Genomic DNA, 24090 nt, shown 5'->3' on the forward strand with positions numbered 1-24090 from the left:
AGGTGTGTCGTTTGGTGACCAGTTATCGACAGAGCCAAGTGATTCCCCCCGGTTAGACAACGTAAGTCGAGTGATTCGCCTTCGGTTAGACATCGTAAGTGGCGTGATTCTTCAGTCTCACGTCCGTTGAAGAGGTGTTCTCTTCGCCTCCTGTGAAAAGGAACAGAGAAGTAGATATCGCTTGCCCATCGTGGAGCGTAGCTACCTGGACTTCGCCTCGTATTCTTACGACAGCGACAGCTGCCTTCGACTCGGTTGTGGAACGACCGATTCTGAGTTCATCGAGATCTTTGACTCATCAAACTGTCGAAACTTGTCCTTCGACTTTGCATTCGACAGATAATTCGACTGGCGCGACACCTCCGGTGACGATCATGTCGAAATCCACGACTCCAGTTGCTTCGACTTCTACACTAGAAGAAGAGAATCTAGTTCCATTACGTCGACAGTTGCAAGAACGGACAAACTGGATGAAAGAAAATAAACAATGTACGAAGAACAATGAGTCGTATCAAGAACCGTCTCTATTGCCTATCTCTTCGGATGACGAGGAGGACTTACAAGCAGACACTATTCCTCTCTCGTGTTATTCGAAGCTTTTACGCTACCTTCTCGACATGTACCGGATTACTTCGTAGCAGCCGCTCCCAGGTCCTGCTTCCTTTTTCCTGATGAGAAGGAAGAATTTCAATCCTCTTCTCCCAAAGCTCGTTCTTTCCAAGGCTTCTAAACATTTGCTTCGTGATATAGAAGATTGGTTGAAGGTCAAAAGAAATTTTGGGAAAGCAACTTTTGCCTATCCTCCGTCAAAACTTATTAAGAGGAGGTATAGGTTCTACGTAACTGGGGAAGCCCCTCCTATGGGAGTGTCTGCCTCCTCTCAGGGGGAGTTCTCTGGCTTGGTGGACGCAAATAGGAGATCCGCGTTTGCAGCAGCTAAAATATTCTTTACATCGCCCGAGTTGGACCATTTGGTAAAGAATATTTTCAAGATTTTAGAAATTATGAGTTTCTTGGACTGGCCGATCGGAGCTCTCGCTACGAAAATAGAGGATTGCTCTACTCTTCAGGAAGACTTGGCTTGGGGTTTTGTCATGTGCCGACAAATCAGTTCGGGATGGTTGCAATGAACTGGCCTCTCTCTTTGCATTTGTGACTCTCAAGAAAAGACATCTCTGGTGTTCTTTTGTTTCGAAAGGAGTCGCTTCGTCTCAGAACTCCGCCCTTTTGTTTTCTCCTCTCGACAAGGATCATCTGTTTCCAGAAGAAATAGTGACCAAGATTCTTTCCGCTAACTTGCTTGCACAGTCTTCTAAGCGGGTTAAACCCTCGACTGTAGCGACTACCACCTTGGTATCACCTTTGTAGAAGAAACCCTTTCAAGGGGGTAGGTGTAGACTGTTCGTCAGGCCTTGATTTAATTTACGACACCCAACCAAGTCCTCGACCAAACCCGACACGAATTCATCCAAGTGATTCTTCAATCCTTCATGCGTCGGTAGGGGCAGGTTGAGCCCTTTTTGGGAGGAATGGAGCCGCAGAGGGGTAGAGCCCTGGGTGACACAAGTCCTCCGGTTCGGTTACTCCTTTCCTTTCAAAGACACACTTGCTCTATCCAATGTTCCCATCACATTACCTGCCTACTCGCCAGGCTTGGAGAAGTTTGTAGCCTTAACCAGAGAAATAGAGATTCCCGTACAGGAGGCGGTCATAGAGGAGATAACTGACAGACCATCCCCGGGGTTTTACAACCGTCTGTTCTTAGTCCCAAAGTAATCGGGGGGACTGGAGGCCTGTACTGGATGTAAGCGCACTGAATTTGTTCGTCCAGAAGACTAAATTCAATATGGAAACGACTCATTCAGTGTTGGAATCCCTTCGTCAAGAGGACTGGATGGTATCTCTGGATATGCAGGACGCATATTTCCACATTCTGATTCATCAGAACTCCGGGAAATATCTTCGGTTTGTGTTCATGGGCAAGATCTACCAGTTTCGAGCTCTTTGCTTCAGCCTCTCGACAGCATCGCAAGTATTTACGCGAGCGTTGACTCCTCTGGGAAAGTGGTTACACCTGGTCAGGTTACGCTGAACCCTCGATTTGTTCAAGGGAAAATTAACGTGTTGGCGTACGGACTAAGTCGCCTTCTTCAAGTATTGCCGTTAGAATGGGTATGTGGTGCGGCGTGCACGAACAACTTGGCGCACGCAATCAGTTGAAGTGCACGAACAACTCTTATGGCAGAGTTTTTCGAACTCTCATTGCGCGAAGTGTTCATGAGTGCATAAGAGTTTTACTCTTATGACAGTGTTTTCGAACTCTCGTCCCGTGAATTGTTCGCGCGCGCCCATCGTCATCAAGAGTTTTACTATGATGACAGAAGGATGCCTGCTACCTAAGGGTTTACGAATCTCTACAGGTAACTATGACACAGTTCCTGGTCATGTAACACGATTCCTGAAAATTCCGTCAGGAATAAGCGACAGAGTTCCTGCGGGTTCTCAGCACAACATTACTTAAGGTCGTGAGAAAGTTATTCACAAATAGATTCTGAACCCTTAGGTTCTCATCCGAATCTCTCGGTTTCCGCAATCCAGAGGTTTCTGAAAACTTTATGGTCGATCTCCCCGCCTCTACGGGATGAGTCTTCCAAAGGTGTGACTTGTTACGTCACTCTTCTCTCCCAGCTGATTATATCAGCTAGTCTGATTTCACTAGCACCGATCCTTTCGTTTTTGAACGAACCACCGTCATCTTTCCTCCACCTTCCCACTTCGAGTGGTTGGGTTAGCAGACGGAAATGAGTAAGGAATAAAAAATTATTTACATTTCAGTTCATTTCCCCTGCAGGCCTTGCCTGATTTAAACGGTAGTTTTTCTCACTAGCGAGAAAGCATTTGATGGCAACCCCTTCGGGTAAGCGGTCGATGGCAATTATGTTTGGCATTCTTGAAGCAAACTCCCACATACAAGACTTCACCCTTTTCGGGAGACTTGTTCCTGAAAAGTCCTTACAGAACTATGGGTGTTGTTTAAACTTCATGAAGGCCTCGAGCTCTAGCCAAGACAAAACCGGCGAGTATTGTCTTGAACTCGTTTCAACCGTTTGATGGAGGCAGCCTCCCAAATCATTGTACCCTGGGTATAACGACTTGCTTTTTACACCATAGGCTTCCGAGACCTTTTTATTCTATCCTTACAGGGTTATTGTTTCGAACAATTAGTCCCGAAGGAACGTTGTTAGCTAACGTTAAAAGAACGATAGCAACAGCGTGGGCAACTTTTCATTACGTTTACGAACGTTTCTAACTCCGCCCACAGGTAACCAGACATCCGTTTCTGTGTAATGAACACTGGCTAGCTCCTCACATAAAGAGGAGGGGTAAACCAAAGGTGAAATGATCGCCTCTAGAACTGTATATTTTGTTTGAGAACATGTTCGCTCTCATTCAAGAAAATATTAGTTAGTCAACGATCAAAATTCTTTCGGCAATAATGTGGCAGCTTTCAAGAAAAACCTGAAGACTTATCTCTTTGGAAAGTTGATCAGAAAACTATTAAGCCTGAATACAAATGCTAGTGAATAACTAAAAAGATATAGAGCAAAATATAAACTGGAAAGAAATTATTTTCACACATCAAGGCCCGCCTGAACAGACTCTTTTAAGTGTCTGATGGAGGGCGAGAAATAAACCCCTAAAAGTAAAAGTAAAAGTAATGTTGCGATTCGTCGCACATACATTATTCGCGCAACTTTTCTAGTCCGTGGCCACGAAAATTTGTTCTCAAAAACCTGACAGACTTGATAGGCCAGGAAGAAGAACGACTTATGTCCCGTGCAGGCATTAAGATATTATCTCCGCAGAACAGAGTTTTCTAAGAGAGTTTATTGTAGAAGCACATTCTCAAGCTAATGACGCAGTGTTTTCTTTACTGAGAGTGAAAAGCACACGAAGTTCGAGCGGTAGCGACTTCTCTCACTTTTCGACACAACTAGTTGCTATCCGCTACCCTGCAAAGTACCCGTTGAAAGGTCTAAATATGTGTTTGCTGCGCATTATTTGAAAGAAATCTAAACAATGTTTGAAAATTGTTAGTTTCTCAGTCCACTTTCGGTAGCTGGCATGGTGTTGGGAGGAACGACACAGGGGTTTGTTCCCTATGTTTCGCCTTATACCAAGGTTGGAGAGTTAATGGGAAGTCTGGGGGTATAATGTACCTGGAGTACTCGCCAATCATTTTAGTGTTAGTTTTGATGGGTAAAGGTTTTTATTTCGGTGTAGGTGACAGTTTTTTCATGTTGGTTATTTCTGGTCTTAGTCCAGGGCAAGGGCAATATTTTCTTGTATCTTCGTTTAGTCAGCGGTGAACACCATGACTGCGAGGATCTTCCACTCCATTTAGAGGCACCCATTGGTCATATTCCAAGCCTTCTACTATGTAAGATGAGCACCGACCAGAGGCAGTATTCTCCTGCAGTAGCTCTCTTACAAGATAAGGTACAACAGGCATTAACAGTGCTTTTGGGTATACTTTATTTTCAAGAATCGTATGCGATTGTTGAAGTAAGACTTACATCCACAGCCCCCAATCCTTGCAATGGGTAATCAGCTGTATAATTGTTCGGTAAGACACTGCAATAAAAATGGTTTTTCATTTTAAAATGAAATTTTATTGCATACTTACCGAACAATTATTAATTAAAGCCCTCCCTCCTCCCCACTGGTGGATAGTTGGGCAGAACGGATTTATGTTACCTGGACAGTTGTACCTATAGCTCCCTCGAGTGGAGGGAGATGACGTCACCTACATCAGCGATGGCGGCGCCACCACGGTAGTTTTGAATCTATAGTCTGCCATTCGTAGGGAACCTACAGCTGTATAACTGTTCGGTAAGTATGCAATAAAATTTCATTTTATACTGAAAATCCGTTTTTCTGACTCGCATTGCTAAACATTTCATGATAAGAAAAGAGATTTGCCAGCCAGGCCAAGAATAGAATAGTCACCCATTAAAAACGAACTCGGTTTGAAGAAAAGGGGTTGTTTTCAATATAGAAAATTTATCTCTATATTATGGGTAACTAAAATAGTACAGTACATATGGTACTGTATATTTTGTTTAAGTACAGTACAGTATTGTATTATTTTCCATTTATTATTATTGTTTTAATAACTACTTACTTTACAGGTATTAACGTTAGTTTAGGTATACTGTATTGAATGGTTCAAATGTACAGTATTTGGCTGTACAGTATTTCATTGTGGTTACGATGTGGTGTTTTTGTAGGGTTTTGGAATGAATTTGGAAATTTACATGTAAAATGTGACTCGTAACTCAAAATTTTCACGAAACAAAAGCCACTCCAGAGATAATTAATTTTGTGTTTTAAGGCATTACTATAAAATGATTTAGCAACTACTTATATTTGTTAATTTCCTGGAAAGTTTACAGTAAGCAAAGCCATCTAAAAGGTTGACTTTTCAAGGACAATTTCTTTTGAAATGGTAAAGACTAGACTACATATCTTTCTAACAAGGTCATTTCTTAAATATGAAACATGGAAATATTGGCCCTCAGTAGAAAGCAGGGAAAATTTAAAATGTTGAAATTCTATTCACCAACCATTGTTCATTGTTGATTTTACAAGGATCCCACAGGATGCTCCCTCCTCCCCACTTCAAATGGTTTTGTCTGTGTCAACTTCAATAATATTGTTAGAACTGAGGTTGGTAGACTCACTGGCCAGCTGGATGTAGTGTTTACCAAGAGGTACTTAATGCTTCAAGCATGTTGGTTCCAAGAGAGAAGAGTGGGTATATAAATTTTTTTTGCTAAACGTCGAAAGCGCGTGCTTTGTAGATATAAGTAAAGTGATCTAGCGGTAAGTATGAAAGTAATAAATATTAAAATTTGCTTTTTTGGCTCTTCAAGTCAAGAGTAGTACTGTATGTGAAAGTGAATGCATATTATGTATTGTTTTTATTATATGTAAAATACGTTATTCATATTTTGCAGGATAAGGGTTTACCTACAGAAGAAAAGCAAGTAAATAGTGAAAATGAAAACCTTGCTACAGAAAGTGAAATGAACAAGATGTTGGATGATGTGACAAAGAACATAGATTTTGAGAAAGTTGACAAGGAGAATGAAGATAATGGTACGGATTCAGATGATGAAGTCCTTATTGATTCTGAAGAGAATCAAAATTCAGAGGACAGATTGTCAGAAGAATCAAAGAAAGAAAAATAAGCAAGAAAATTTGAAGGATTAATAGAAGTAAAGTGAGTTTAAATGTTAACATTGTATATTTTAATACTGACAAGATCAAAAATAGATTGTCAAAGTGTAAAATTAGCTTCCAGTTAAGTAGCCTAAAATACAGCTATTGATATTTTTTGTAATGAAAATTATATTTGTGATTATGCAACAGATTTTAGACTACTGTATTTTCGTGAATGTCTTGCCATGTAGGTTTTTTCAAGATTAGTAACTTTTATGTGGTTATCTGTTAAGAGATTCTAATGGACAATAAGGAAAGATTATTTGAAATTGTTCTAGCAGCAAAATCATTTATTGCTCACTAATACATCCAGTAGAAGTAACATAGATGTCATGAGTCATTTCATCCCCCTTGTGCAGCTAGACCTTTTTTTTGTCAATCTTTCTGGGGTCTCCATTGTATGTCCGGTTAGCTTACATAAGCACAGCTTTGTGTATTATGCTGTCTTTGCAAACTAAATTTTCTTGACCTGCCACCTTTATTTTCTGCAGAACCTCAGGTATTTCATAACCCAGTGTTTTCTCCTTATTTACTGTAACTTGAGTCTGCCAGTGTTTTCATGCATTGAGAGAAACAAAATATTTACTGTATGTGATAAAGTACTTAATTTCATTTTAAGCACTGAATCATGTTTGATTGTTTGGTCATTAGCTACAGTATTGAGTTTTAGATATTTTGATGGGCATCTAATTTATTGTCAATGTTATTGCATTTTGAAAGATGTCCGTTTTGTTAAATTTAATGCATTTTTTTCTCAAGAAGGAAGGAAGTTGAGCTGTTTACTCTATGATTTTAATAGACTTTGTCAGTCTAAAACGCTCATAGATGACATTTAATGTACCGGTAGTCTTTCACACAAGATATTGGAATTATATGATTAGGTTGTCCCTATCAACCCCTGGAAAAACTTGATTGACAAAAAGAATTAATTATTGTAATGCATTTATTAAATTTCTTATTTTTGACAGTTTAAAACTCACACACAAACTAATAGTTTTCTTATTGTAAAACTCACACACAAACTATTATTTTTCTTATTGTATAGTTCATAGTCATAGAACTATGAGATCCCACCGTAAAACTTACCTTATCTTGAAATCAGCTATTTCTAACCCTGTGAAGAATTAAGCGTTAAAACATTCTAAATAAAAAATGCTTTAGCTTTTTGCAACTAGACAAATATAAACAATCCAGCAATGGTGTTACAGAAATTGTAGATTTTCCATTTTGATTAATCTCTTGAAGACTTGAAAATCATTGTTTAATAACAGCAATAAACTGCGAAAAAATTGTTTATAGAAATGCCTGTGCATGCTCTATATAAAGGGAGTATATTTGTTATACATAGTGTTTCTTATTTACTTTACAATGCACAGTATTTTATAGTAACTTAAAGTATTCAAAGTCAGAGTGAGACTTTTATAATTTAGTACAAAAATATATTTTCTCTCATTCACACACATGTAGCAAGTGATCATCCTAGAAAGTCATGGAAAAATTAGTTTAGATATGGATATTTAGTTAAATCTAATTATTTCAATGAAAATAAATTTTTCCTTTCATATTCTAGTCAAAACTGATATTAAAAAATGATTTAGAGGTCTACTCTTGTAATTGACTTATTTAGTAACATTTTTAATGCATAGTACTGTACAATTTTTATAGATTTAAAAACACATGATAATTCTAGTCGCTTCCTAAGTGTAACTAATTAGTTCTTAGTATAAAGTTATGGAAATAAACCACATTGGCAGTAAGAGTTCTCCAATATGGAAATCCTAAGTATTGCCAAGAATAAAGCTGCTGATAATAACTTGAACATAATAGAGGGATGTCACTCAAGTTGTCTCCATAACCATTTTAATTTATGTTGAAAATGGTTAGTTCCTTTAATAAGATATGTCTATGAATTTTTCATTGATGATTTTTTTATTTGCAGTCATTGAGTAGGATACTGTGCTGTTAAATTAGAATTCTTTGGTATTCTTTCAAGTTATTTGATATTATTTCTGTCCATTTTATCATTCACAATTCTTTTATTTCATTTAATTAAAAACTTTTCACATGACATATACATTCTTTGAAATAATAATAGATATTATGGCACTAGACAAATGTATTTTCTTGCAATTACTGTAGTTCATTAGTGTTTTGTTAGTCCAATTGATTATACCTTAAGTGTTTCACAGAGTACAAGTTAAAGTTAAAGTTAACATTTATTTTTCAATAATTTGCCAGTCAATCAAGTTTTCCCAGGTTGAAACATTCCATTCCTCGAGTTCTTCAAAATTCAATATTTGCACTTACAAAAAACAATTCTGGGTTGAAAGTAAGTTATGTATGATGTAGGCCAATTGGCCAGTGATTATTACATTTTGCTCTCTTAGACTAAACAGGTTTTGCTTTTAAAACTAATGCATTAATGCTAACTTTGTAAATTTAATAACCAAAACTGCTTTTATAACAAAAACTTAGGGATAAGGGCAATGTAGATGTTAGAACAGCATAAGAAACCATTCAAGACTGTTGTTATTAACAATGAATGATCCAAAGTAATGGGTTGCAAAAGACAAGTTTAATTCCTAACAAATACAAATATAGTACTGTATCAGGAATTGTAATTTAAAATATGACAATGAAGAATTTTCTAAATGAAAAAAAACCTTAACTGCCCTATTTTTGTTGTAACCTTCTCTGTCTACAAGTACAGTATGTGATATGCCCATCAGTTTTATACACTGTTCCCAACCATTATTTTTAACCCTTTGAGCGTCGACCCCTACCAGATAATTTGATACGAGAGCCCAGCCCCTTTTTTTAGGCATCTTATTTAATTCAATTTGTTATACATATAAGGACTACAACAATTATTATCAAATAACTGAATCAATTTTCTTTCCATTGATATATAATGTTACATGTTCTTACTATATATGTAAATAATAGAAGAGAAAACAGTTACTGGACATATATTACTTCCAATGGCACTCAAAGGGTTAAATGTTATGTTTCTGTCATCATATAGCAGAATGTCTTGCATTAGGTTATTGTTGTCTCTTATAGTAAGGCTCAGTTTCTTATTTTTTACTTTCCTGTTCAAAGGATATCCAACAAAGATGTAATTAAAACGTAAGTTTGTGAAGATATCAAAGAAATAGGTTTTGCAGGGGTTGCAAGTATCTTTTCAATTAGAACTTATTGGCACTAATAGATATGTTACTTTAGTCATGTGTATGAGATATCTCAGAGAAGCACAAATATACACTTTTAGGGTGGTTGTGGCCTGATTGGTAGCGTCTCTGCCTGGTGTTTGCCAGTCGGGGGTTAGAGTCCCGCTCAGATTCGTTAGTGCCATTAGTGTCTGCAACCTTACCATCCTTGTGAGCTAAGGTTGGGAGGGTTTGGTGGAGCTTATAGGTCTATCTGCTGAGTCATCAGCAGCCATTGCTTGGCCTTCCCTGGTCCTAGCTTGGGTGGAGAGGAGGCTTGGGTGTTGATCATATAAATGGTCAGTCTCTAGTGCATTGTCCTGCTTGCTAGGGCAATGTCACTGTCCCTTACCTCTGCCATTTATGAGCGGCCTTTAAACCTTATGAAAACATTTGGACAACTGTAGTCAAGTAAGGTAGCTTTCATTTCTTATTCCTTCACATGGGTGAAGGTATTTAAAGTTATACCATGTAGTATACATTTTCAATTAGCTTTGGAGCTAATATCTACTTTATAATAATTAAAAAAAAAAAAGAAATAGCTATGGTATTGTGAAACTATTTAAGAAAAGCTGTATATCAGCATGAAATTTTTAAAGAACTGTATTTTAACAAACAATTAGTCAGACCCATCAGAGTCGAATGTGTTTCAATACCTTTTCTTAATGAAATTAACAATAATATGAGAAATGAAATGGAGCTATCAGTAAAGCACAAGAATGATTGTTGCAAAATAGCAAGAAATTGTATTATGTTAATGAGAAATAACTACCTCACAATAAATTATACAGTACTCTGGTATATTAAAATTCAAAATAAAAATTGTCAAGTATAAGAATCTTAAAGAACATGTGCAAACTTCAGGAAGTTGATAAATTTAAAAGGTATCTTTTGAGGCTGTGAAAAGATTCGGTAATTAGGACAATAAATCTAAAATTCAGAATGTCCTGGAAAGAGACAATTGCCAGAAAAATATTTTCTGCAACAGTAAAATGGTCTTAGATATAGACTTACGTAAGTTGTACTTTTTTAATTTAGTGTTCATGTTGAGGCAAATATAATTTCATTAAAAACAGAAAGGGGAAATTAAAAAATATTATTTTTAGCATTTACAGACTGTTGTTCTTAAAAGAAATAAAATAATGTAAAAGAAATAAAATAATGTTAACAACTTTAATTGATTCTGTACAAGAGCTTCAGTCAGGCCATTTGTACAAATCTTGTGACATTGGTATTAAAATGCATTAATAAGAGAATAATGCTGCTCCTTTTCTATATTTTTCTGAGCAGCTGACCCATTGTGAAAAATAGGCCTAGTGTTTCCCTTCATATTTTATCAAATATTTGTCCTACAAATTTCTCTGGTGGATGGTAGAAATTTTGGGCAGCTAAACAACAATCTTTTTTTATTTTGCTTTTTTGTCCAGCAATTGTTATGGTTTTGCTTTGTCCTGTGTTATTTAAAGTTCTCCAAATAAATCATATTTATATATATAGGACCACCACTGTACGCTTGCTATAATTCATTTACCTATTAATCCTTGACAGTGAAAATATACTCTCAACTTCCTCATACAGTAATAACCCTCCTTTACGTCATTTCCGACTTTGTCACTCATCCCGAAATATTAAATAAAAGAATAAAATCTGCATTACTGCAATATTACATCAGTCTCTCAATTTCACAATAGATGAAATATGGTTAAAAACCCAAACCAAACTAAATTCTCTTGATGGAATTAGAAAATACATAGTCAGGCCTCCTTTTACAAGAGTTCTACCTTCGCGATTTTACTCGCACGCGTCACAGAGAACCGCATTACCGATTAAATAGAGTCACAGTCGCGATAAAAACACGCGGCACAATTATTTAAAATAGCCCGCACTACTTTACACTGGGTGTGCTTTGCGCCACTTGGCTCTCTCTCCAACCAGCTCGTTCTAGCTCTCCTTGTATGTATACTACATATCCATTTACAGTACTGTAATGTGGTAAAAAAAAAAATTAGCATTATATGAAATAAATTAGATTTTGTACTATATCCAATAGTAATGCATGTAATATCCACGTTAGCATCGTATTTGTAAATAAAAACTTCAAATTATAATCTTTCCCATTGTATACTTTATATTTTTGAAATCGGCTGATTAACCCTGGGTGGTCCACTGTTGGTAACCTAAATTTTCAGATCAAATAACTCCCTTATTTATATTAAGGCATGCTAACGAAGAGTATTTCATATTTCCAAAAAGAAAGAATTATTACTTTATCATTTCCCAATTAGCATACTAATGTCAATAGTTTTATTTGAAATATTTCTCATTTTATTTACTGGCGAGTTGAATTTCATATATTTAACCGAAGTTTTATTCACATTGCCAATGTACGATAATTTATAGATTTTAGCTCTGTGGTGCTTGATATTGCAGATCTGTAAATGAGTATTTAATTGAGACTTTGTAAAGAAACAATAAATTCATTTAAGAGAGAGAGAGAGAGCGAGCAAGAGAGGTCGGCTGGTGTGTACAATAATCAAATGCCATGTTTTTAAGATTCCTTAAAAGACAAATATAAGAAAGGATAAAATAATGTGTTTTAACAATGTTTACAACTTAATAATAGTTGTAATTGACAATATATAAACATCATCTGCTGCCATCTCTTGTCAAAAATATTAACAATCCTAGTTGTCCTGATTCCTAAAGGAATGTTTTTACTGTAAAGATGAAGTTACTTTGTATTTTAACACAACTACAGTATATGATTATACTGGGCATAAAATATGTGAAGTCAATCCTTCTAAACTACTATGTTGGTAGAAAAAAATTGTAGGATGATTGAAATACAAGCAAAACAGCTGTTTTTTTTTGTTTGGTCATTGTGGCTTATGCATTTACGTAATGATTATACTGTAACGTTACTAATGATAATTTAATAACCCATTGAAGTAGAAGATGGGATAAATAATATTACTGCAATACTGTACTGTAGATGTACTGAGCACGAGATGATGCAAAAGGCGTTGCGGCATACTTAATAAAAAACTGCGTAAAACTTCGTACGGAAGTGGTTAGTGGTCGTCATATAAAATATAGACACTTAATATTGTACACAACAGTAAAGGTTATTACACTACTGGTGTATTTATTAACTACGTATTGTTTTTATTTACTTTAAATGTATGTAGGCTACATGTGCAGTGGGTTGTCAAATGTCAAGGAGTCTGAACGAAAACACCGAACACTTACAGTACAGTTACGCTGTACTGTAGTGATGTTACTGTACATAATTACGGTAATATAGACTACAGTATCAGTGAATGCTATATTACAGTATTACTAGATAGCAACAACAGTGTTTTGTTATACAGTACAGTAAAGGTATGATGACTACTCGGTAAAGTTATAGTTTACTGCAGTACAATACCGTGTGCAGATGTACTGTACACTCTACATTTAATTATAAACTGTGCTGTGGTAGAACCCAAATAAAAACAATATTAGGCAGTACTTAGTGTGTTAATCAGCCACTCGGGCACACGCTCAAAGGCAATGGGCAGTGACTTGTTAGGTTAAGAGTTATCCCACCCTAGGGCAACACGCAATCCCAGATTTTTTCTTTTCATGCCTGGGTTACCTAACCCTCGCAAAAAAAAAAAAAAGAGGTCTGACTGTACAGTACATTCCATATGAACTCAGGAGTTTACATACACAGTAAACTATCATACACAAAGAAAAACATAAACTACATTGGGTGAATCCATTTCAATCCTTCTCTTGGCTGTACAAGTACATGCGTGTAAGCCGATTGAATCGCTGTTGACTTTGTTACTTTGTTAAATTAATTTGTGAATGGTTATTAACAGCATGACTTGTGTAATAAAATTCACAGCGCCAAGTCTCCCCACTTGTTCTGGCTAGAAGGCCTACCGTCTGTGCGTATATAGTCGTTTCCAGTGTTTTGTTGTGTTGTCCATACCTGCTAAATATCCTTTTTAATCTTTGCAATCTTCTTAGATTTTAGCCATGGCCCACAAAAAATTGGTAGCTAGTGAATCAGTCTTTTACAGACACCACATCATCACCAATAACTGTAACACCATCATCATTTTCCTTCAACAACTAACTCATTACTTACAACTTCACCTCTTTTCATTTCTAGCTAGCAGAAGAGATACCAAGTGTCAGATAAAATGGCCATTGTTAACGCGCTACTATTACTGTAATACATTTTAAATCTTCTATCAAGTCTTTATAAAATGATTGCAGGATGTAAGTACTTTGTTGTCCTTTGTTATTATAGGGACCCTATACATCACTTTATAGAGGCATTTCCAGCCTACGTCAAAAATGGCTTTTATGGCGCGTCTCCTGGAACTACCAGGTTAATAACAACGTAAGTGGAGTATTACTGCAAACATAAGACTATATAAAACTGCTGAAGTACATGAAACCCAACGAATTAATTTAATTATATACAGCATATTAAATGAAAACTTATATGGGATTTTTTATCTGAAAGTATACATGTGGATTTAAAGATTTTATAAAGGCTTCAGTGTTTAAAATTCTTTTACAATTATTAAAACAAGGCTTTATATCAAAATCAAAAAGGTATTTTATAGCCTTTAACTGAATGATTTTTTCTACCTTTATATTTTTACTGGTATTTATATTTTACTGTAATGTATATGAGAGCACCATTTTTTCCAATACAAGCTCATTATTGTCATGAATTAAATCACTCTAGTTGTCACATTTGTTTTTTAAGCTACGGTATGTTCTAGTACACAGTGTGAAGTCAATATCATTTGAATTTTGTTTTGTATGATTAAATGGTATATATGTATATACAGTATGTATATCTTGATAATGTAAATAATGGTTACAACTACCAATGTTTTGTATCTGAGGAGTTGAATAAATGTATGCAGAACAATGTTTGTGTGTTTTTTTTAGATATAAACTTCCATTTTCATTATTATATAAACAAAAAAATATACAAGGGCTATGTATTATTTTTTCAACAAGGTAAAATCCAAGGAAAATCTAGTTGTTCCTGATGGAGGCTTCCAATGCGTTAGTGGTTATATGGGTAGACGGCACAAGATGGAAAACTAATGCAACCAAGCTAAGAATTTTTATTACTAAAGGCAGTGATTAATGTTTGTTAGGCGTTGTACATTCTTTAGATTCCGTGTTTTTGGTTGAGTGTGATATTCCTTTCATTAAGAAATATTATTTCTTATACTTTCTGTCTACCTTTGTGAGTTGGAGGAATGAAAACATACCTCTACATTTGATTCGTTTCAAGCAACAACCCTAATTATTATTATTATTATTATCATTATTATCAGCCAAGCTACAAGCCTTGTTGGAAAAGCAAGATGCTATAAGCCCAAGGGGTCCAACCGGGAAAATAGCCCAGTGAGGAAAGGAAATAAGGGAATCAATACAAGAGAAGTAATGAACAATTAAAATAAAATATTTTAGGAACTTTAACAACATTAAAAGAGATCTTTCATATATAAACTATAAAAACTTAAAAAAAAAAACAAGAGGAGAAATAAGACAGAATAGTGACCCCCAAATGTAACCTAGAGCAAGAGAACTCTAACCCAAGACAGTGGAAGACCATGGTACGTACAGAGGCTATGGCACTACCCAAGCCTAGAGAACAATCGATTGACTTTGGAGTGTCCTTCTCCTAGTAGAGCTGCTTACTATACCTAAAGAGTCCATTCTACCCTTACCAAGAGGAAACTAGACACTGCACAATTACAACGCACCAGTTAACCCCTTGGGCAAACAAGAACTATTTGGTAATCTCAATGTTGTCAGGTGTATGGGGCAGAGGAGGATGTGGAAAGATTAGGCCAGACTTTTCAGTGTGTGTGTAGACAAAGGAAATGAGCTGCAACCAGAGAGAGAGAGTGAATCAATGTAATACTGTCTGGCTAGTCAAAGGACCTAATAACTTTCTAGCGGCTACCTGCACAAAAGGGTGCTAAATCCTATAAGAATACAGCTCAAGCTATACCCGAGCCTGACCAATGTCATCTCGAAAGCCAGACTTCTTCACTTAAAAAGGTTAATATAAATGACTGGCTTGATTTAAAGCATTTAATCACGCACACGTGTTTGAGCTAAGCAGGCCTTACTAAACCTCCTTGGATTAAACGCAAAGAGAAGGTCAAATAAATATACGCCAGCTAATCCCCACCTTCACCTTTGGGGTCTCCAGCTTAAATGATTTGACCATTCTCGAGAGATTAGCAAAGGGTTTATTGCTTCTTAACTGACAGATGCGGGTTCTCGTACTTGACCTGAGAATCGAGATTGTCGATGTGGCATCATTGATGCCACGTTTCTCAAATATAATATAAGAAAAAGTTTAAAATATTGATAATTAACAACTGTATACACAAAACCATGTTTTACAAATATTTAGGAATAATTCAATCCAGTTTTGTTATATAACAATGACCTATTATATTAAAAAAAATCCCCGTAGAATGGAAGCTTGGCACCGCATGTAAAATGATTTTGTCTCCCCAAAATCCTCACATCAGTCTGACTTGAGTATAATCCACTGCAGGTCAAAGGCCTCAGACATGTCCATTCATGGGTGGGGTTTCGCCCGTTTTCATCCAGGATTAATTGAGTACTCTATTAATCCTGCTTTCATCATTCACCATATATATATATATATATATATATATATATATATATATATATATATATATATATATATATATATATGTATATGTATATGTATATATATATATATATATATATATATATATATATATATGTATATATATATATATATATATATATATATATATATATATATATATATATATATATATATATATATATCCTGAATGTAGATCTGGGGTGGCTGAATCCTTTAGTAGAGATATAGCTAAAATTAGTGCATGGTGAAAATTATGGGGCATGAAGTTGAATCCTAACAAAACTCAAAGTATGATTGTAAGTAGGCCAAGGACAGTGGCTCCTCAACATCCAGATCTCAGCATTGATAATGTTTCTTCTAACTCTCTATGACTTAAAATTTTAGGTGTGATTTTCGACAGGAAATTTATTTTTGAGAAACACATTAGGTCTGTGTCTTCTTCAGTTGCACAAAAAAATGGTTTATTGAGGAAGTCTTTTAAGATTTTTGGTGATCAATCTATTCTGAAGAAATGTTTTAATTCTTTCATTCTACCTTGTTTCAAATATTGTTCTCCTGCCTGGACAGGAACTTACGGTCTATTAAATTTCTTATACCTGATTTAGATATTAATATCTGGCACCGTCGTTCAATTAGTTCATTATGCATGTTGCATAAGATTTCTCATGATTCTGATCATCCTTTACATTCAGATCTTCCTGGACAGTTCCATCCTGTTCTTAATACTAGACATGCAGTTAATCCTAATAGCCAGGCCTTCTCCACCATGAGGCTCAATACTGCACAGTATTCAAGTAGTTTTATTCCAGCTATGACTAAGTCGTGTATGATCTTCCTAATCGGGTAGTTGAATCGGTAGAACTTCAAAAGTTTAAACTTGCAACAAAAGTTTTTATTTTGAACAGACCGACATAAGTCTGTTTACAGTTTATATATAAAATATCTGTTTTGATGTTGTTACTGTTTTTAAATATTTCATTTGTTCATTATTTCTCATATCGTTTATTTCTTTATCTCCTTTCCTCACTGGGCTATTTTTCCGGGTTGGAGCCCTTGCTTTTCCAGCTGGGGTTGTAGCTTAGGTATTAATTATATATATATATATATATATATATATATATATATATATATATATATATATATATATATATATATGTGTGTGTGTGTGTGTGTGTGTGTGTGTGTGTGTGTGTGTGTATGTATAATAAGCTAAGCTACAACCTTATGGTTGGAAAAGCAGGATACTATAAGCCCCTTGGGTTCCAACATGGGATAAATAGCCGCGAGGAAGGAAACAAGGAATTGAATAAACTACAAGGGAAGTAATAAACAATTAAAATGAAATATTTTAAGAACAGTAACAACATTCAAATAGATTTTCCATATGCAAAAAAAAAAAAAAATCCAAAAGGTAGATAAGATGGAATAGGAGAAGGGTATCCCACAGCTGTCAGTTTCTTGATAATTCAGAGATAGGATAATACCGGATTAACGGAAAACAGACCAGGGCTTATATTCAAATTCTGACCTTTGGTACAGGCAATTCAAAAGGATTCAACTATATTCCTTTGGGTATACTCATTTACATGGATTATTTTACTCGTCTATGACCATCCAATTTTATGACTTTATCCTAACCCGTGGGAGGCCAAGGCATTAAGAGAACCCCCTAGAGACGGCCACCTTATGCTGTTCTATCCAGACTGAAATACCTTTGGACGTTTGACCGACTTGGAACAAATTACAATCTGAACAAGGAATAATAATAATAATAATAATAATAATAATAATAATGTCTATTGGACAAAAAAATATTTACATACAAAGATTTACAAAAAGAAAAAAAAACTCAGTCCAAGCACATGTGGAGCAGAGCTCTTCGGGCAATAATACAACTAAAATAATATCATCAATTAAGTAAAAATAAAAGATAAAGTAAATATGGATATAGATATACAAAATGTACGTATACATATACATAATCATATGTATTCAAATAGATACATATAAATGAGATTCTTAGCCTAAAAACAAATGGAAATGCATATTTATATGATAAAGAAGGATGTTATATGAAAGCTAATGGTATATACATTGAAAAACTGTAGATATTAAGCAAAAAACTCAGTAAAAGAATTAGGTTTACAAATAAAATTATTCTAAACAATGGAACATACTTGCATTGTGGTTAGGCAGGCAAGTATAAATATTTATTAACAAAGCTTAATACCCAGATAACAGGAGATTTGTATATGATTTCTTAAAAGATCGAACGCTAAGCAATACCTTTAGATAAGCGGGCAGAGTATTCCAAAGTTTAATACCTTGGTATAGATACGATTGCTCGCATCTATTAATACGTATGAAAGGAAGAGTTAAGTTATGAAAGGAAGAGTTAAGTTTGAATTTCTTGTTCCATATGGATGAACTGATTGTTTCTGAATTATTTTTCGTCTTAAATCTGGAAATTTGTTCAATATAAGTGTTTGGAACATCATATTAATTAAGGAGAGCTTATAAGTGTCTTCCAGCTTCAATATCAAGAGAGACCGGAAGAGTGGCGATGTATGAGCTAAGTAATCACTGGAGCTTATGATTCTTACCAGTCTTTTTTGAATTACAATTAACGGTTGCAGGACGTTTCTACTACTACTCCCCCACGCCGTATTGCAGTAATTTAGGTGAGGAGATACTAACGAGTGATACAATTGTTTTATAATATATAAGGGGAAATACTCTTTTAATCTATATATGATACCCATTACTTTGGCAATTTTATTAACTGTCATATTTACATGCTCACAGAAAGTTAGTTTATTATCAAGAATTATCCCTAAAAATTTACCACTGGACTTCTGGTCCAGAGTGTGATTTCCTATAGCAACCCTTATGTTATGCGGAACTCTACGCAAAGAAAAGATTATGAATTATGTCTTTCTTTCATTTAAGGTTAACTTATTTGCTAGTAGCCAGTTTTTTACATGAGTTAAATCAGCAGTTAGTGTATCACAGAGAGAGTAGATATTTTTATGTCTAAAATGAAGCGTAGTGTCATCGGCAAAGAGTATGGAGCTTAATTTACCTACTGATCGAGGTAGATCATTGATTTAGGCGAGGAAAAATAAGGGACCTAGGACTGATCCCTGGGGAACACCTATTTTGACATCCATAACCTCTGAGAGATGGCCATCGAGGGTCACAAATTGTTTTCGATTCGTAGGATTTTTTTTAGTAAGAGTACCGCATTTCCACGTATTCCATAATGTTCGAGATTTTTAAGCAGCACATCATGAGACACTGTGTCAAATCTAAAAAGACCGCACCAAGGTATTCATTTTTATTCATCACATTGTAGATATTTTCGAGGTCATTAACAGCATCACTTGTACTGACGCCACGTAGAAAGCCATACTGACAGGTAGAAAAGATATTACATCTAATAAAGAAAGAGTAGAGTCGATTGTACTATAATTTTTCAAAAATTTTATTTAAAAAGGGAAGGCAACTTATTGGTCTATAGTTATTGACATCCGATTTATCACCAGACTTATGAAGCACAGTAACGCACGCTATTTTAAAAATGTCAGGATAAATGCCAGAGGCAATACAACGGTTGAACAATAAGGATATGGGAAAGGCAAGTAAACTAGCATTATTCTTATATAGTCTAGTAGGGGGAGAATGAATATTTGCTTTTTTGTTCTTTAGTTTTTTTTATAATGTTGATTACTTCAAGCGGAGAAGATGGGGTCAAATAAATAGAGAGCTGATTTGAAGGAGGCAAATAGGAATGAAAATCTAACTGATTATTTTACTATATACTATATCATTATCATTTCCAGAACTATTCTTAATCAACATATTTTTAAAGTATAATTGTATTTAAACACTAATATCTAGTTACTTCTAAAAGGTGCTTGTATGACATCTAAAAATCCGCAATCATGAAATGACAAACAATGTACATTATTAATTGTTTCCCTTTTCTCTAACTGGCGACTATAAAATGTTTTCTAAGTTCTATTCATAGTTTTCTAGAAACTATTTAGGATAGCAGAGATTGGTAGCAAAGTCTTCTATATTAGTGAACTCATCCTCTAAGGACTCAGGAGTGCATATTCGAAATGCTCTATTATTATTATTATTACTTGCTAGGCTACAACCCTAGTTGGAAAAGCTATATGCCCAGAGGCTCCAACAGGGAAAATAACCCGGTGAGGAAAGGAAACAAGGAAAAATAAAATGTCTTACGAACAGTAACAACATTGAAATAAATATTTCTTAAATAAATTATAAAAACTTTAACAAAACCAGAGGAAGAGAAATAAGATATAATAGTGTGCCCGAGTGTACCCTCAAGCAAGAAAATCTCTAACCCAAGACAGTAGAAGACCATGGCACTACCCAAGACTAGAGAACAATGGTTTGATTTTGGAGTGTCCTTCTCCCAGAAGAGCTGCTGACCATAGCTAAAGAGTCTCTTCTACCCTTACCGAGAGAAAGAAGCCACTGAACAATAACAGTGCAGTAGTTAACCCCTTGGGCGAAGAAGAATTGTTTGATAATCCCAGTGTTGTCAGGTGTATGAGGACAGGAAAATCTGTAAAGAATAAGCCAGACTATTCTGTGTAAGTGTAGGCAAAGGGAAAGTGAACCGTAACCAGAAAGAAGGATACAATGTAGTACTGTCTGGCCAGTCAATGGATCCCATAGCTATCTAGCGGTAGTATCTCAACGGGCAGCTGGTGCCCTGTCCAACCTACTACCTAAGCCGATATACATAGAGGAAAAAAATAAAAACAGAATAATTTACATCTTTAGAGAGGCCAGAGTAAAAATGTACATATAAAAGGGCTTACTATTTATGGAAAACTTAAATATATCGGCTTGTTTGAATATTAAAAAGTCTAAAAACGGGATACTGTTAATTTCTCCATTTTCTATAGTAGATTTTATGGGTGGTACCAATGAATTAATAATTGAAACAAAACCCTCAAGATTAAAATGTTCTTCGGGTAAACTTAATACATCGTCAACATAACGATACATAACATTCTCGCCGGACCGCACAGTGGGAATTAATCTTAAAAAAAAAAAAAAAAAAAAAAAAAAAAAAAAAAAAAAAAAAACTCCATTAAGTATTGGATGAAGGAGAGGACAAAGGATTACCAATTATTATTATTATTATTATTATTATTATTATTATTATTAGCCAAGCTACAACCCTAGTTGGAAAAGCAAGATGCTATAAGCCCAAAAATAGCGCAGTGAGAAAAGGAAATAAGGAAATAAATAAATGATGAGAATAAATTAACAATAAATCATTCTAAAAACAGTAATAACGTCAAAACAGTTATGTCCTATATAAACTATTAACAACAATTGTTCAGGGCAATCCCCATTATAATTAAATTAATTTTCAATGCACAGACAAATCTTCAACAATAGTATGGGTTTAGTAAAGATAACTCAGCATCTAAATAGCCAGACAGGAAATTCAGTAAATCATCAACCGGTACCTTAGTAAACAACGAAGTCCCATCAAAGCTTTATATTAATCAGCGGTTAGACATTGCATTAACATTTTGTAAATTGTCGAAAAGATGAACTTTTTTTTTTTTATCTTTTATTATGAAAATACAATTACGTTTTCTTAATATACATTTTTTTCCTTTTATAAAGAAATATTCCTTAACAAATTATATTTTACATTTTTGTATATACATTATAACATCTATTATATGATAAAATTACATTTTTATTTTATTATTTTTCTAAATATGTTTTCAAGTTAGAAACATACTGATTTGTGAAAATATTTTTAACATGATTCTTATATCCAATAATATTTACATTAAATGTATTTAACAGTCTATTCTTTATACACTTAATAATTTGCTGTTCAGCACTTATTCCCAATTGTCTTGCCATCCAGATACTTGAAATAAAATCTGCTATTATTACCATTGCTGTATTTTCATCTCTGTTTGAATTTGAAATGAATTTTTCATAATATTCAAATTGATCCTAAAAGCGGGGGAAATAATTTGACTGAATATTTGGATCATTCTCAATTAATAGATACTGTTGCACTAATAATGTGTTTTATTATAATTTTTCCTTTCGTGGTTTAATTTCGAAACAAAACACTTCAGCAGATTTCTATTGCAAGCCCTGTTCTTTTGCTAGGCCTTCCTTCAACTTCGAATGCACACTGTCTCATTAAATCTTGGTTATTAATTTTCTGATCATTATTAGAGTTATCGCAAGTTATTGCTACGTCTTTGCCTAAGAACAATGGTTCGACCTAATTCTATGTTTAAATTCTCTTGGATTAATATGGTCATAAAGACCACTCATTTAACGAATGCATGCAAAAAATGCTCTAGGAATTTGATCGCCATATTTAATGTTGTAAACATAAATGTGTTTCAGTCTATAAAAGACCTAAAGTTTATTTACTTGACAAAATTGCCCGTTTCTAAAATGCATATAATTATTTCGTCTCACTGAACTCATAACCTTTAAATAACTACCTCACACAGAACACCTTTTTATTTTCTATTTCCACTCACACTTCATTTCTCAGAGACGTGTTACCTTATTTAGCATTAAAAGTTCATTATTTCGAAGCAATTATCAATTTAAGTAATAAAAAGAAGTTCGTTTCCTGTTGTTTTATTCAAACAAATTTCTCTCTCCCAGATATTTCACTTTATATGAGCGTGATTGAGAGCAACTGTGCAGCATACTTGCTTTTGTTGATCATTCACATTCAATTGAAGTTCATTAACCATAAATGCTATAACATGCTCCGATTCTAATTCCACTCGTCATTTCCGTAATACTATCAACTGACATAAAACCTCAATTTTACTATAAAAACCCTGAATCGATAGGGTTATTTCTAATAAGTTATACTAAATGCGGAACATCAGTAAAAAAAAAAATAGTATTTCTCTATCTGTACCGGGGGTTCCTAATGAAATTTAATTTGTCATGGGATCTATGCCAAGATTCATCTTTAGGTCTGTGTGGGTCAAGTCAAGATCGGCTCCGCTGTCCCTAGTGTTGGCACAGGTGACGGTGAGTATCAGTGAGTCATCGCTAATCCCACAAATACTGGACCTCCCTTGGAGTGTCCTCCGGACTACAACTACCTGCCTCGTGGATAGGATTATAAAATTTAGGTTGGGGCATCAAAACGATCAAAGGCCATTCAGAGCTATGCTACCTGCCTCGTCAAAATCTTAAAAGGCCGTTCTAGCCAAGGTGGACGAAGAAATGGAACATTTATTTATTCAATTCTTCTCAAAGTACAGAACTGAAAGCTGTTGCTTGTGTTGATAAATCAATCAATATATTCAAGGAGGTGTCAATTCATATTCCTGATGAAGTGATTTTTTTGTGTGTAAAATATAGAATTCATTTCAGGCTAAGAATTCTAAATTCTATAGGGAAATCTAAATTCCAAGGTAAAGGTGTCAACAAGATTAAAGAGATCGTTAAACAATAAATGGCAAAAGGATAAACATATTGTTTACTTAACCTAACACTTTATCGTGTTATAACAACACAATAATTAACTAATTGAACAACAACAACGCAATAGTGCCTTATGGCTGAAAATTAATTGCAGTAATATTTGACCGTGAGTAGTTCTGGGTTCTACATGACGTCATTGGGCGGTATTCATAAAGAAAATGATATGCTTATACTTGCAAAATATAAAGGAAATCCTTCTACTTGTATTCATAAACATTTCAAGCAAAAGCTTCTACTTTTAGAGCAAAAGCATATCCTTATAATCACATAAAAGTAAATGGTTATACATAAAGAAGACCCTTTACTTCATATAAAGAGCATATGCTTTGAAAAAGCTGAGTCTGGTCAATA

At 34.7% G+C, this 24090-nt stretch overlaps 1 protein-coding gene across 1 annotated transcript in view; it reads left to right on the plus strand.

The window, feature by feature from the left end:
- The window catches only part of LOC137634261 (transmembrane protein 120 homolog), a 52595-nt gene extending 42191 nt beyond the window's left edge, over window positions 1-10404 (plus strand). Inside the window, exon 11 of the mRNA XM_068366544.1 lies at window positions 6021-10404. Within this exon, the coding sequence (XP_068222645.1) occupies window positions 6021-6254 (234 nt within the window). The 3' untranslated portion in view covers window positions 6255-10404. The remainder of the gene's footprint in view (window positions 1-6020) is intronic.
- Window positions 10405-24090: the final 13686 nt, after the last annotated feature.

This window comes from Palaemon carinicauda, chromosome 44, assembly GCF_036898095.1.
Source record: "Palaemon carinicauda isolate YSFRI2023 chromosome 44, ASM3689809v2, whole genome shotgun sequence".
Taxonomy (NCBI): Eukaryota; Metazoa; Arthropoda; class Malacostraca; order Decapoda; family Palaemonidae; genus Palaemon; species Palaemon carinicauda.